Source organism: Pteronotus mesoamericanus, unplaced genomic scaffold (genome assembly GCF_021234165.1).
Source record: "Pteronotus mesoamericanus isolate MK-2021 breed Mesoamerican mustached bat unplaced genomic scaffold, CSHL_Meso_final contig_116, whole genome shotgun sequence".
Classification (NCBI taxonomy): domain Eukaryota; kingdom Metazoa; phylum Chordata; class Mammalia; order Chiroptera; family Mormoopidae; genus Pteronotus; species Pteronotus mesoamericanus.
In genome coordinates this window covers 7,951,106-7,966,903 of record NW_026555027.1, presented here as the reverse complement: position 1 = coordinate 7,966,903, position 15,798 = coordinate 7,951,106, and the positions used below count along the sequence as shown (strand labels likewise).

At 54.1% G+C, this 15,798-nt stretch overlaps 1 protein-coding gene across 1 annotated transcript in view; it reads left to right on the top strand.

The window, feature by feature from the left end:
* Positions 1-13,281, top strand: part of PRDM15 (PR/SET domain 15) — a 59,944-nt gene extending 46,663 nt beyond the window's left edge. Inside the window, exons 20-25 of the mRNA XM_054578611.1 lie at positions 4,335-4,466; positions 5,567-5,650; positions 6,037-6,212; positions 9,882-9,962; positions 11,479-11,688; positions 12,655-13,281. Of these exons, the coding sequence (XP_054434586.1) occupies positions 4,335-4,466; positions 5,567-5,650; positions 6,037-6,212; positions 9,882-9,962; positions 11,479-11,688; positions 12,655-13,134 (1,163 nt within the window). The 3' untranslated portion in view covers positions 13,135-13,281. The remainder of the gene's footprint in view (positions 1-4,334; positions 4,467-5,566; positions 5,651-6,036; positions 6,213-9,881; positions 9,963-11,478; positions 11,689-12,654) is intronic.
* The last annotated feature ends 2,517 nt before the right edge of the window (positions 13,282-15,798 follow it).

The window sequence follows — 15,798 nt, the reverse complement described above, 5'->3', positions numbered from 1 at the left end:
TGTATCTATTGAGATGACCATATGATTTTTATCTTTCATTCTATTAGTGTGGTACATAGCACAGGAGTTGATCTGCAGATGTTGAACCATCCTTGCATCCCAGGGATAAGTCTCACTTGATCATGGTGAATGATCCTTTTAATATGCTATTAAAATAAGCTTGCCAATATTTTGTTGGGAGTTTTTACTTTTGTATTTATCAGGGATATTGGTCTGTGGTTGCCTTGTGGTGTCTGTGTGGCTTTGGTATCGAGGGAATGCTGGCCTGGTAAAATGAGTTTGGGAGTGTTACCTCCACTTTGATTTTTTGAAGAGTTGGAAAAGGACTGGTGTTAATTCTTCTTTCAGTGTTTGGTAGAAATCACCAGTGAAACCGTCTTCCTTTATCTGGTTTTTAAAATTTAATGAAAGAGTATGAAGAAACACAAATGCTCCATAACTCACTGGGTAACCCTGGTAGCCCACCTAAAGGAAGCTTACACGTGAAGGGCTCTGAGGATGAACTGCAGATAAAGGCAGAAAGTGAGACAGTCCCTTTCTCCCACCCCCAGCCCTCGGTTCCTTCCCCGCCCCCCGCCCAGGACCAGTCTTGTCTGTCTCCCAGAATGCCTTTCTGCAGGGGCAGCAGGCAGGCTGTTTTACTGAGAAGGTAACACAGGCCCCCAGCCGTGCACAAGTTGGGATGCAAGATGAAGTTGCTGTTCCCACCTCAGACCTCAGTTACGTATGCTCTTCAAAAGATCCACTGTTAATCTTTTGGTGGGAACATTTCTAGCATTTTCTATGCCTGTCTTAGTGAGGACCAACTGGCTCAGCTCCAGTTGCAGCCCCCACCTGTGCCTGAGCTCTTCCGGCCCCTCCCCCACTTGCTGCCCCCCTCCCTCCCCCAGGTCTGGAATAGATTGCAGAGCAGGGTAGAGGTGGGAAGGGTCGGAGGTAGGTGGGCGTGGTCGGGTGTCCCTTCCAGGTGGGCAGGGAGAAGCCACACCTACGCCCCCAGGCCCCCTTCCAGAAAGTGCTGCTCAGTGGGCCTGGCGGGGTGGGGAGGGGGCCCAGGCAGACACCGAGGTCAGAGCTACATCTTACATTATTTTTATATTTGAAATGTACGGAATGTCTAGTTTACAGATTCCTTTCATGAGTCCCGGATGCTCTCAGTAAATGCTGGTATTAATTCCTGGGCTGCCACGTTCATTTCACATAATCCTATAGTATCGGCACTGCCCTTTTGCTTTAATATCACAGTCACCGGCACTTGCAAGCGAATTCCCGTGCACATCTGGTCTGTCCATACTTGCTAGTTATTTGCTTAAAAACCCACCTGAGACATCTTTTCATATCAGGATGGGTGAATATTGCTTTGGTCTTTCTCCAAACCTTGACAGGAGTCAACCCTGTGTATCCTATAACCAGACCCTTTGACTTAAGGGTTACCGTGTGTACAGCCTTCTCTCATTACAAATGATGATTCTGGGAGTGCTCTTGTACTCCTTTACATTTTTCCTTCGAAATTCGGGATCTGACTGGGACTTTCAGGGGAGAGGCTGTTAGAAGTAGTCCTGGGACCCGGCAGCCAGGGGCCAGTGGCCAGGCCCAGTGGGTTTCCACATTCCGCAGTAGTGGCCGAGGGTCACAGGAGAGCACCTTGTTCAAAACACTTCACGTACCACGAGACCCTCAGTACGAGTCTCGGGGAGACAGCCACGGGGCCTGCATGAACGCCACCTCACCAGGCCTTTAGAGACATGAAAAGGTAGAAAGGGACCCCGCTCCAGGTTGGGGAATTCTAACTTTTTAAAAAATGGATTCTAGAGAAAAGGGGAGGGAGGGAGAAGGGGAGAGAAACATTGATGTGAGAGAGAAATGTCAATCGGTTGCCTCCTACACATGTCCCTACGGGGGTCCGAACCCGCAACCCAGGTATGTGCCCTGCCAGGGAATCGGACCCACAACCGTTCGGTTTGCAGGATGATGCTGAACCAATGAAGCCACACCGACTAGGGCGGAATTCTAAGTATTTAAAAAATAACTACTTTCCCCAAAGTAAGTTGTAAATATGATGCAGACTAAATCAAAATCATAGTAGAAAGCCTTCAAATGTCTTCCCTAAAATGTCCACCATGTGGCAGTCGTGTGTATTTAAAAACCGTTCTCAGATTTATTTATTTATTTATTTATTTATTTATTTATTTATTTTAAATTTGGAAGGAGAAACAGGACTGTCGCCAACACTGGCTGGGATGGGGATGTCAAAATGGGTGGTGACTTTGTTGTCTCTTTACATCTGAGCATTTTCTCTTTCATTTTGTTTTTTAATGACCGGGTGTTATTTTTATGATTTAGAGTAAGTTCATTTTAGGTGCACCTGGGAGAGAGGCCCTGGTCGGGGCAGACAGTGCAGGCCAGCCCCCTTCTGTTCATTTAAACCGCTGGGTGCTGACCCTGCGGTGACTGTCCCATCGCAGGTCAAGGCCCAGATGCCGCTGCACCAGGCACAGCCTGGGGAGCAGCCAGCGCAGGACAGAATGTGTTTGCCCTGTGAAGATGCGTTCACTGCTGCCCTGCTTGTGACAGGATAGGTGGTTTAAAACACCGAGGAATTAACTGCGGTGGCCTCAGGGCCTCTGCACTGGCCGTCCCCGCCTCCAGGAACACTCTTCCCCCCAAGCAGCTCTGGCCACCGCACCCTCGCTCTCCCAGGTCGCTTTCGGATGCCGCCTCTGAGGGAGATGCTGAGGGAGACGCCCCGCCCCTCCTTTCCCCTCCACGGCTGCCTGTGCATCGCTGTGCATCCTGCCGTCTTCATCGCTGTGTCTTTTTCCTCTTCATTCCTTCTCATGTGACACTCTTCCTTTGCTTATCGGTCCCTCCTTGGCGAAGCAGGGGACCTTGTTTGGCTCCCTGCGCAGCCTCTGGCACCGGGTGCAGCGCCGGGCTGGGGTGGAGCTCCGGTGTCTGTAATGAACAATACAAGCCGTGCGTAGAATGCACTGTCGAAAGGAGAGCAGTGGTCAGGCCGGGATGTTGAGGTGACAGCAAACGGCGGAGCCAGCAGAATGGCCAGACAGCAGAGGGTCCTGGGGTGCGTGGCCAGAATGTGCCCAGGAGTGGGTCCCTGGAAGGGCAGGCTGCTGGAGAGCCATCCGCTGGACTAACCTCTTGTCACCTGTAGTTTTTGTCACTATGAGCATGTGTGACTTTTAAAGGGAAAAACGCTGCCCTGCAGTCAGTGCCAGGCCCACACGTGTCCCTCACACCTGTACCCTGGGAACCCCCTTTCTGTACATACAAGACGCGCGGCTGAGGTAACACAACCTGGCAGTTCCTTTGGGTCCAGGGTTCAGAGCGCAGTCGGGAGCTGGGTGAAGTCCAGTCTCCGTGGACGGCGCTGCGGCCGAGGGTTTCCTAGGTGACCGGAAGGGAGCTGCTGACCAGCTGGAGATGACTCTGCGGGCACAGGGGTCCTCGCACTGCTCTTGCCGAGGGTGGTACTAGTAGTCTGCCCCGACCACCCCCTTTGCAGGGGCCAGTTTCTGGGTCATCCTGCCGCCAGTGGGATTAGATGCGTCTCCTACACGCTTGTGAGCCGCTGCCCCCGGCCTGCGGCCCCGTGGCCCCGCCCTGGCCCTTCCTGTGCAGCGCTGCCTACCGAGTGGGTGTCCCAGGCTCAGCCCCTCAGCCCGAGTCACACTCTGAACCGGGTGGTCGCTTCTCTGCTGGCCTGAGTAAGGTGGTAGCTTATTTCACCTCCTTCAGCAAAGGTTGACTTTGTGAAGTAAAACTAAGGGTGGGTCGGAAGTTCAGGCTTAGGCCATGAAGCTAGAATGTCCGGTTGCTTTATTCCTGGTCTCCGTTACTTTCACGCCACCAAAAGCAACAGGGAACTTCAGGAGGCTTGTCCTGTCTCTCCCAGCACCCGACGGAGTCGCGGTAGTACACTAGGGACCTTTACTGATAGCGCTCGTTGTCCTGAGTGCTGACTGCCAGGGTGGGGCGGGCACTGCTGAGGTGAGCTGTGGAGACGTTGACAGTCACTCCTCAGGACCTTCAATGGCGCAACTTCCCGTCTTCCCCTTGGTGGGCAGTCCGTCCCGAGAGGAGCCCGTAGCCCTGTCCTTCCCAGTCACCCTTCCTGCAGTCGCTGAGACCTGTGCGTGCCCAAGGGCTGGGGGCGCGGGCACTGTGGGCGGGGCTCCTGGTGCGGGCACTGTGTGGTATCCTGGGTGCAGACATAGTGGGGACGCCCCTAGGCATGGGCATCTTGGGGGGTCCTGGGAGCGGGCCCAGTGGCGCAGGTGGGGCGTGGCAGGCGCCCACCCGCTTCTGTCCGGCAGGCATGAAGACCAAGCACGCGCTGCGTCACCACATGAAGCTGCACAAGGGCATCAAGGAGTACGAGTGTAAGGAGTGCCACCGCAAGTTCGCGCAGAAGGTCAACATGCTCAAGCACTACAAGCGGCACACTGGTGAGTCCTGGCCGGAGCGCGAGCGCTGGGCCTTGTGGTGAAACGGCCCGGACAAGAACGGCTCGCTGCTTCTCACTGTCTTTAGCTCCCATTAAACCCGGGTTCCAGCGGGTTCGGAGCTCTGAGTGCGCCAAGAAGCAGCTGGCGTCTGGGAAGCTCCGGCTCCCGCAGGTGCCCTGTCACTCGCGTCACTGCGCATGCGCACGGGAGCCAGCCGCGGCCTCGCCTGCCAGTGCCAAGTTTGGCACTACTGCCAGTTCTGCCGGGCCCTTGCCCGCTCAGCCATTTCCCTGCGGGAGTGTGTGCGCCGGAAGTGATCACACAGGAGCCCAGAGGTGTACACAAGCTAATTTCAGATCCTGGGACCTCTTAAGTGTCGATCACTAGAGCAATGGCTAAAAAAGAAGAATGCATGCGTTAAAAGTGATGAGATGCTGTTAGTTTACATAGAAGTTCATGATATAATAGGAGGAAAGGCAGCCTCTGCAATATCAAACATGAGCCCATTGTTTATAAAACTTATACGTGGGTAAATGTGTGCTAAGAGGGAGTTACGGTACACATGAGAACAGGAGGGGGCTGACCCCGGTGAGGGAGTTTGTCTGAGTGTGACGTCCCTGGAGGGAGCCTCTCTGCCGTGGTTCCCGGCACGGGCCAGGCTGCCGGCGAGTGGGATGACGGCCCCAGACTGAGCGAAGAGTGGAGCCCCGGGACCGAGGATGAGGCTGATGGGAACCTTGGCAGTACCACCTGAGCTTCATAAACATGTGTCCGCCTTCTCTTGTCATGAGCCAACGCAGAACAAAGCTCACTGCACCGGGCTCTGCTCACTCAGAACGCCTGGCAGCCCCGTGGGCGCCGGGCTGAGGCTGCCTGCCACGCTTTCTGAGGAAAGGGCCTTGCCAAGCCACCTACAGAGGGCAGGCTTTTCACGCCACAGTTTCTGATAACTACAAGTGAATGTGTACTGTCCGTGTCCCTTGGCAGCACACCTTCCCCTGCAGCCGCTCCATGTGCCGAAGTGTGTGAGGGACAAGACACCCGCTGTGTGTCGTTAAAGCCCCGTGACACGTTGACAGTGAGTGTGCCTTTTCCTGCAGGGATTAAAGACTTCATGTGTGAACTGTGTGGGAAGACCTTCAGTGAGAGGAACACAATGGAGACCCACAAGCTCATCCACACAGGTAAGCGGCGCAGCCTGAAGGAGTGTCCGGCCACACGCCGCAGTCCTGGTGGGGGAGTGGGGCACAGCTGTGGGACCCTGTCATGTAGACTGTTTTGGAATGTCTGGTGCCATCCTGCCTCCGTGGTGGCCCACGGCCCCCTAAAACTCAGCCCAATACACCTTCCAGATGTCTATTCTTGAATTTTCAAATACGAGAGCCATGACGCGGCTCCAAACTCAGTGAGGGAGGAGACCACTGTCGTGCTGGCCTCAGGCTGACCTGGGGGACAGCCCCAGCAGGACGTGCAGAGGGGGACGCACCCTCCCCGCCTGCCCTGCCGGCTGCGGACAGCCTCGCTCACGACCTCTGCTTGTCTTTCCCTCCTCGTGTGTGTCTCTGTGAAGTGGGCAAGCAGTGGACATGCTCCGTGTGTGATAAGAAATATGTCACCGAGTACATGCTGCAGAAGCACGTGCAGCTCACCCACGACAAGGTCGAGGCGCAGAGCTGCCAGCTGTGCGGGACGAAGGTGTCCACCCGGGCCTCCATGAGCAGACACATGCGACGCAAGCACCCGGAGGTGAGCGTCCTCCCGCCGGCCCCCGCCCCCCGCCGGCCTGCCCCTCCGCGCTCCGCCGCCTCTCCCCGGGCCTGCCTCTGCCGCCCTGAGACACTGCTGCCGGCTCATGGACCTGCTCCCCTCGGCCCAGCCAGAATTCCTCGAGACAAGGCCCGGGTCTTCCGTTCCTCTGAATTGCAGGGCCCGCACGTAGGAGGGAGGCAGTGAATGAGTGAGCAGAAGAATCTCACCTGTTATTTGCTAAGGTTATAAATTAATTTTCCCTGGAATCACCACAAGATGGAAGTACAGCCCAGGCCCCTTGCCCTGTCCTTTCCTTTGGAGTGGCTGATAAAAATGTGAAGAACAGGGAGCGTCTGGGTGGGGGTGGGGGCCGACCTCAGGGTGGCCTGAGGGCCCAGAGGGAGAAATTGCAGAGGCAAGAAGACCTGGCCTGCCTGGAAGCTTGTTCTAAAGGAAGGTCCAGGGCATTAAATAATTCATTCTGCTTTAAAAAGAAGCAAACTGAAAAATAAAACTAGCAGGGAATGCAGGCAGATAGTTCTCAGATCACCAAAAGGGAAAAACTCTTCATGTGTAAAAGCAACAAGAGATACCTTGGACAAAAACATCAGCATATTTGACTACAGAAGCAACATCACACTTATAACTGTTGTAGGTAAGAACGTGCAAAGGGCAAACAGGAAAATGTAAGGAATTACTGTTTGCAGGTATCACCTTTACCATTAGAGACAATAGCATTCAGAGAGAAAAGCATGAGGAATGCATTGTGTACATGCGGTGGGTACAGGAGAGCAGTTTGTGAGCGGAAATGCACGTCGGTAAAGCACAGGAGAGAGCACTTCCCCTCACGCATCCCAGAAATGCAGACGCGCAGCAGGTGCAACCCCCATCGGCTGACCGAGCGGGAAGCTTTTAGATTCAAAGTGACCGTGGGGCTGGCTTGAGTTGGGCCCTCTGCCGTGGGTGACCTCCGGAAGGCAGCATGGCAGGCCTCTGGGACTTCGGGAATGATTCTTGGGATGCCGCAATGTCAGGCACGAGGAATGGGTTAAGTTAGCGACGGCTCAGCAACATGCTTGACTCTATGAACAGAGAATTCCAAATAAAATTGTGAAACGCTTATTGTAAAAGAAACAGGATGCGCTGTGTGAGTATACACGGCACACATCGTACCACCATGTGTGTCTACAACACTCACCGTGACAAGGTAAATGAGGCGGGTGGAAAAGAAAGGGAGAGGACAGCAGCGCAGAGTGGTTTCCTCCCGGTGGTGAAGTTACGAGCCCATTTCCTCCTACTTGACGCCACGTGGAATAGTTTCCCCTAATGAACATAAATCACTTCCGCTGTTACAAAAGCACAATCTGCCCTAATCCGGGGAGGGTGCGTGCACCTCTTCCTCCCGGAACCTCACCGTGTCCCCCTCGGTGCCCATTCCAGCCGGGCAGGGGCCGCCAGCTCTCCAGTCCTCTGAGACAGGGAGCTGGGGCTCCCCAGAACTCCCCCAGCCAATGTGTTCACCCTGAGAAACAAAGTCTCGAGAGGGACCCTGAAGTGTCAGCGAGCACAGTGGCTCAGGGCTCAGAGCAGGCACAGCGGACTCCCCACCGCCCCCCATCCCCCGTGCGCCCGAGGAGTCTGGAGCTGGAGCCCTTCTGTGGCTCGTGGGCTCTGTCACTCCAGTGTTAACAAGCGTGCGCACATCCATGTTTGCTGCCTGGCTGTGCGCTGCTGGGTGGAGAGAGGCCTGGCAAACGATGAGGGGCCCAGCAAGATGTTTCAGCCACCGGGAGTCCTTTTGCCGGGGCCAATGATCATTCCTAAATGATCGCTCTGCACAGCCGCCTTTGGTGGCTGCAGCTCAGACAAGGGGGGTGGGGCAGTGTGTTTCCATCAGGCTCACCCACACCGGGCAGACCTGGTTCCTGGAAGGGGACAGCTGGCAGGTGAAGAAGGGTAAAGAAAGTGCCGCGGTGGCTCTTCTGTCGTCAGCTCTGTCCTCGGCCCCTGTTGTCTCTCAGGCCGTAAGCCTGCCGCCTCTGGGCCATCCCTGTGGGCCGTTTCGCTATCTTGTCATTCTCTGTTGGTTCAGACAAATACATAGCGCCTACTAGTGGTGAGTGCGAGGAGCCAGCCAACCAGGGCGAGCCCCGCCTCCTGGAGGTGACCGTCTTGGGCGGAGACGGAGGGAACTAGGAAGCAGACAGGCAGTTTGGTAATTATGGAGAAGAGCAGGTGAAGTGGAGGAGGGGACTTCAGGGAACGTGGCAAAAGGAGGGGGCGGACGGGGACCCCGCTGGGCTCTACTGTGGCGTGAGGCCTGGCTGGGTGACGGTGTCGGGGGTCCTTGCGGTCCCTCCCGCGACTGCGCACAGGCTCTGGAGTGGGAGTCAGAGGCAGACTAACACATTCGGACGTTGGGCATAAACTACTTTCACATAATCAGGATCTTTCAGAATTGATATTATGTGTTGGCTTCACTGGTCATCTTTCCAGTTTGAGTGAGTGTTATTTACACTTGAAAAATTAAAACACAAAAAAGTTTTTCATTTATGGCCTTATCTCCTAATAAGAGTAAAGCCGATGAATGCTTCTGTGGTGGTTCTGTGGCGTTAGCTTCTGGACTGTGTGCCAGGACCCTGAGGAGGACGCTGATGGCAGATGTGTTGACGGTGACGGTCGTGGTGGCAGTGGTGGCAGCGGGCGAGAACGTACCAGTGGCATCTGGCTGCTCTTGCTCAGTTTTGCAGCGTCGCAGCCACACCTGGGCCCTCAGTGCCACCTCCGTACTTGCCCAACCTGGAAAGCACACGCCCCTCTGTTTGCCCTCCTGTGAGAGACGCCCCAGCCCATCGCCCCGAGGCCGGGTTTCCCTGTCGTCTTTAACTAAGCCACACCCACAGCGCCTAGTCCATAATGTTCCATTTTTGTTTGGTTTCGTTGAGCAGAAATGTAGATGCTCGCATTTCCCTAATCTAGCACAGTTTTTCCACCGCTCGTGGCCCTTTTTTCAGCAATTCGCCTTCCTTGTGCCTTTTCGGGGGGCTCCTTCTCTCTCTGCACGCCTGTTCTGCGGTCTCCTTATGATTTGATTCACTGAACTAATCACAGTTGAGGGACGAGAATGGGGCAGGACCCAGCACAGGCGGCGGGAGGGACATGCGGGCCCACGGGAGGGAGCGAGCGCAGCGCGGTGGGTGAGTGCACCCTCGGCGGGGCAGCAGGGCTCCCTGCGGGAAGGTGGGGGCGAAAGTACCCACCCATGGGGCGAGTTAAAGAGTGAAGTGTTTAAGGAGTAAAGGTCTCATTTTTGGTGATTCCTTCTGGGATGTTAATTTGAAATAACAAGATTCACTGAAGTTTTACTCCCTGACAACATATTAGAATGGGCCAGAAAACAAAGGGAGGAAATACCCTGTGCCCTGCTTGGGCATTGGTGGGAGGGGGCATGAAGTGATGCCCAGACAGGTTTGGGGGGCACCCACCCCGAGCAAGAGCATCGCAGGCACTTGCGATGAGGGCACATGTGTGAGGGGCATGGGCCTGCGTGCGAGTCTGGGACCGGGTTTCGGAGCTCAGCCCTGAGCAGATGGCTCGGAAGGGCGGGGCACGCCCTTGAAGAACTTAGGAGAATCGTCCGGCTCACTGCCCCGTGCTCTCCCCTAGGTCCTGGCCGTGAGGATCGACGACCTGGACCACCTCCCAGAGACCACCACCATCGATGCCTCCTCCATCGGCATTGTGCAGGTGAGGGCAGGCGGCCCCAGGGACATGTAGATATGCAGATACCTGTGGGGCGGGGGGGGGGGGGGCGGGCGGGGGAGGGGTGCGCCCAAGACTCAGGCCGGCGTCAGGAGCACTTTGGGAAGCCCCCAAGTCTGTGCCTCTTGTCTCACCTCTGTCTCACACTCCGTCTTTTTGATCCGTCTTCTCCCCAAGAGCCTTTTAGTTTCTGTGAGTTTCTAGAACTTTAAGGAGTCAGCGCATGCGATATGGAGGCCGGTAAATGTGAAATGTGCAGGGCAGAGGACAGACTGGAAACCCAGGGAGGCGCTGGTGTTGCAACTCCAGTCTGAAGGCCAGCGGAGACCATTCCCTTTTCCTCCAGGGACCTCGATCTGTGCTCGCGAGGCCTTCCCCTGGCTGAGTGAGGCCCACCCAGAGTGTAGAGGGCCATCTGCGTCACTCGTGTCGCTGATTTAGATGTTAATGTCACCTACCAGATGCCTTCACGCAACGTCGAGGCTGGCGTTCGCCTGAACAAGGGGCTCCCTTGCTCAGCCAGGCTGACACTCAAAATTAACCATCACAGACGGTTTCCAGAAAAACCTAGTACAGTTAGATTGCTGAGAAAACTCACCTTAAATGTATTAGATGAACTTAACTTTTTAAAGGGACTTTTAGTCAACATCTTTATAAACATTTCCTTTTATTATAAAGAGAACATGTGTCCCTCTGAAGCATTTGAAGATCGCATGTGTACCTCTTTTTCTTGAAATGGCGGTGTGAGCACAGGGCTCGGGCGCCCGCCTGTGCTGCATGAGGGTAACATGCCTCTGGTGCCCCGGGGGCCCGGGCCGTCCGGCGACCACCGTGCCCCGGCAGGCGTCCCCCGGGTCTCTGGGCCCCTGGGTCGGGTCGGGTCCCGTGGTACAGCACCGGAGGTCCAGGAGGGTGATGGGTGACCGGGGTGGAGGGCCTCTATGGCCGCCACCGCCCAGGGGCCTCTGTGACCCTGAGGGAGCCCAGTGTGGGCCAGAAGACTGACCGCGGTGCCCCAGCTCCCAGAGGAGTGTGTGGGTCACCGTCCAGGGTCGCCGTCATGGCTGGGCCCTGCTCGCTGTCCCCAAAGGAGATGACTGTCGAGCTCTTGTGGTCAAACCCGTTTTGACCTAAGATTGATTCCAGGGATGTGAGCCTGATGTGAAAACGTTTTCAGCTTCAGGCTGAGTTCATCAGGGTTGAAATGGTGGCTTAAAATTTTTGTTTTTTATATTTTTGTTTCTATTTTGACACAAAATATAGCTTTTAAAAATACAACTTGGATGTAATTTGCTCCGTTTAACAAAAACCCCTGAAACTTGCCTCAGTCTTTAGAAATGCAGATAAGCTGTGGTCACTCTGTTTCCTGTGGCAGCTTGGTGACCCAAGAGCCTCACTGCTGACCCTGGAGCGTGTCCAGGGCGTATATCGGGACCATGACGGTCACCATGGGCTCATGACCCTATCGACTTAAATGTTGCCGACACTTCTTTTCCTGCAGCCTGAACTGGGTCTGGAGCAGGAAGATTTGGCAGAAGGGAAGCCTGTGAAAGCAGCCAGGAGAAGTCACAAGAGGAAGCAGAAACCGGAGGAGGAGGCGGGGGCGCCGGTGCCGGAGGACCCGGCCTTCAGCGAGTACTCGGAGAAGGAGCCCGCGTTCACGGGCGGCGTGGGCGACGAGACGGACTCCGCAGTGCAGAGCATCCAGCAGGTCGCTGTTTCCTGTGCTGGAGTCCGGGCCCAGTCGCTGGGGCGGGAGGGGGGATGCCCCCGGTGCGGGAGCCCCGCATGTGCTGCTCCCATCCCCGTCCAAGGTGCCTGTGGGTGCTGTCCACACACGTCCGGCTTTCTCTTAAGCACTCTCCCACCTAAGCATTGCCCAACATAGACCTAGAAATCACACTTAGAAGCAGCATGACCTTCTGGGTGTTAAGGAGAGCCAGCTCTCCTGGCTGGGGATCAGGAGATTGTCAGCGGCCTGAGTGTGTCCCTTCATGGAGAGTGGTCCCAATGCGTCTGCTGACCAGTCAGGGAGTGCAGACCCTGCCCACCGAAGGCGCCGTCCAGTGGGGGTTGGAGGAAGGAGCTGTCTGGAGGGGGGTATGGCCGGCCAGTCTGCTTCCCTTGATGGAACCATCCAGCCAGTTCAGCCTCCATCCCTTGGGTTCGAGGCCCCCGAATCTTTCATCAGTGTGTGTCTGATGCTGCATGGACATCCTTGTTGTTTTGACCTTTCATCCCTCCACATGAGAAAGCTGCTTTCTTCGTTGTTCATTAACTGTTAGCCCTACAAAGTCGTTCATCGCCCTTTTAGCTTTCTAGTCAGGCTTGTCATTGATGAACAACAAGGCACTTAGAGGAGTGAATGTACAGCCAAGATTATACTTTCTGTCTTTCTTATCATTACTTTTCTCTATTATTTTGTAGTCAGTGGAATCATTTGTTTCTCAGTTCTACCCCGTTGGCCTCTCTGATTACGTCTGTATCTTGTTTCTCTTTTTTCACTAGAGTTGTCGTTTCAGGACAAAATTAACTTGATTTAACATTTTGCACAAGGATGTCTTGCCGCTCTCCTTTGTCCATATGATTATTCCAGCGTGACAGCTCTGCCTCCATCTGTCACTCTCCATTTTACAGGAACCATTTAACTGTTTTACATTGTCTGTAACTCTTCCAGGTGGTGGTGACTCTCGGTGACCCAAATGTGACCACTCCGTCGAGCTCGGTTGGCTTGACCAACATCACCATGACGCCCATCACCACAGCAGCCGGGACTCAGTTTACCAACCTCCAGCCAGTAGCTGTTGGACACCTAACTACCCCGGAACGTCAGCTGCAGCTGGACAACTCGATCCTGACCGTGACCTTTGATACAGTCAGTGGCTCTGCCATGTTGCACAACCGCCAGAACGACATCCAGCTGCATCCGCAGCCGGAAACTTCGAACCCGCAGTCCGTGGCCCACTTCATCAACCTGACCACCCTGGTCAACTCTATCACGCCCCTGGGGAACCAGCTCGGCGACCAGCACCCGCTCACGTGGCGGGCGGTGCCCCAGACGGACGTGCTGCCGGCCCCGCAGCCGCAGGCCGCGCCCCCGCAAGCGGCACAGCCCCAGGTGCAGGCCGAGCAGCAGCAGCAGATGTACAGTTACTGAGGTGCCGGCGGAGGACCTGCCAAGGGAACTGCGGACAGGTTCCCTTGTTTATGGCTGAGATGTGTTTGCTGGATACCAAACGAAGAGAAAAAACCGTACATTGCAATGGAAGTAAGGTTGACTTAGCTTTTGCAGAATTATCTCCAAATGCCCCAGCAACCCTCATGGTCTGCCAGCTTGACCCAGGAAGCGGGCCCTGGCAGGCCGGCTGTGGGTGCGAGCCGGCTGCAGGCGCTGTCTCAGCCAGGCAGCCAGCCGGGCCACGGCTGCGCCCCCAGCGCGGCTGGGCCTGGTGGGCATGGGCTCGGGAAAGCGAGACTTAAAGAGAAGCAGGATCATCAGAGGCGAGTGCTGTGTTATTAGGAGCATATTTTTCCTTCAGGACTCAGTGACTGTGTCAAAACATAGACAGTCTTCACGTCTGGCAAACCAGCTGCAGTAACAGGCAGCTTTCTCCTCGCTTCTGGATGTTTTGTACAAGTGAGCAGGTAGCAGTTCAAGTAAGGCATTGGGTCTCTTGGAAATCTGAGCTGAGCGAAATTGGTGTCACAACGTTGGGTGGGACCATGTGCGAGCAGATGGCCGGGAGAGCGCACGGCCCTCCCCGGCCTTCAAGTTCATCACGGGCAGGGGGCTGGCGAGGTCGCCGACTTGGGCATAAAGGTCTCCTAGTAATTTAATTCATGAATTGATTTTCAGGACCATTTTTTCACTTTTTAAGAAATTTTATTTCAAGCATATATTATGTATTCATGACTCTGGTGGCCTTTTTTTTTTTTTTTTTTTAATTTTTTAACATGCTGAAGTCATTTGCACTGTAGGACTGTTAGTCCATGTCCAGTTCTACACAGCTGCCTCAGTGCCAAGAGGCACACAGCTGTGTGCGACAAGGAAGCCTCGTGCTGTCCCTGCATGGTGGCACCTTCGGATGTGGATTCCCTGCTATTGCCTGTGTTCACCGTGACGGAGGCTCAGTCAGAGTCCCCTGAACTGAAGGACAGGGAAGAAATTCACGTTCCTTCTCTTTCAACTGTAATTCCAAAGGTTGGTGTGGTTCAAGACTAGTTACCTGTAACAGCATTGAATAAGCTTGGGAAGCCTAGCTTTTCCGAACCACGATGATACCGCTATTCCCATCAGGCGGTAACGACAGCAGAGATTAGTTCAGCAGTGGAAGCATTGATGCCCCTAATGAATGTGCCACGGGACAGCCAGCTCTGCTTCCCCGGGGGACACATCTGTCATGCGTGTGCCCACCTCACAGCGGGCAGGCGGGGCCGGAACACCCGCAGCCCGCCGCCTGCCGCTCAGCCAGGGAGACAGAAAGAGGTTTGATTTTTTTACTCCCCTAACATTTTTTGTTAACGCTGTCCAAAATGAAATGATAAGTCTGCCTTATTTTGTCCTTGGTCACTCTTTGTCCCAGACCCTAGATGACTTGGGAGGCCGCCTGGAGGAAATACTGAGCATGAGCCAGGAAGGGGTGAGCGAGGCCGGAGTTACCGTGCGCTGCCAGCGAGGCTAAGGACGACTCGCTATGCAACATGAATTTTCTCAGCACTTCACTTTATTCCAAGTGGGAGGATGCTGAGGGTGGGGCTAGGATTTGTTCTGTGCAATACATGCCTTCGTGAGCTGAGGAGAGTGCGCACCCAGGCGGCACGGGGGAGGGGCCGTCCAGGTTCCCATCGTCCACGCGGCCCCTTCATACACTCACGGCTCTCACCTGGGAGGAATTAATTGTGGGAGATTGTTTGACTTTTTAATTTATGGTAATTATTTTTATGTTATTTATGTATATAATTAACTGCTTTTTACATAACAGTTTCATCAAAGGGATTTGGGTGAGGGGTGATAAATTTTCTAAAATATTGTCTCCATTCTCAACATATAAAGGGTCCAGGTATCCACAGAATCATCCAGAATGCCAGGGTTCCTAAGGGTTTTTTTGTTGTTGTTTTTTAAATCACTGACAATTTCTTTTTACATTTGCAGAATATAAAGGGCGGATGACCAACTAAAAAAATCCAACTATGATTAAACACCTGCTATCGTTTATCTTTATTCTTCTTCTCTATGAAATAAAGGCCTTTTAAATCACAGTTTTATTTTTTTAAAGAAGTTGTTTCTGTGCCGAGAGCAAGAATGCATCAAATGTTTTTAAAGAACCTAATTTAGGTTGTGTGGCCTGGTGTACTACCACTGTTTATTTAAATAACGGACGCATAATAATACTTCTTATTATAATATGTGAGAACTCCGAATAAAAATGAAATTTACTCCTGAGTTTCCTGTAGGTGTATTTGGTCTTCGAGGGCAGCTGTGAGGCAGGGTGGGTTCAGGCCGTCTTCAGGCAGACGCCCTGAATGCGCATTCGAGAAACTGGGGAGCAGGAGAACCAAGATCTGCTCAGCCAGAGTCGTCGACCCTGCCAGACTCTTCGGCTCCTTCATCACCATTAACTGACGGAAATGTTTAATTTTCTAACAGGTCCCAGCTGTGTCCCTAAGACGACAATACATCGGGCCTGAGTGGCCACTGGGCTCTGTGAATCCATCCAGGGTTATTCTTAATTAGTAAATTGTGAGAATTTATTTCGGGCCTGGGAATTTGTAACGTTGTCTAGTTCTGGGCCACAGGCGACATGCGGCCTGCCGAGCTGTG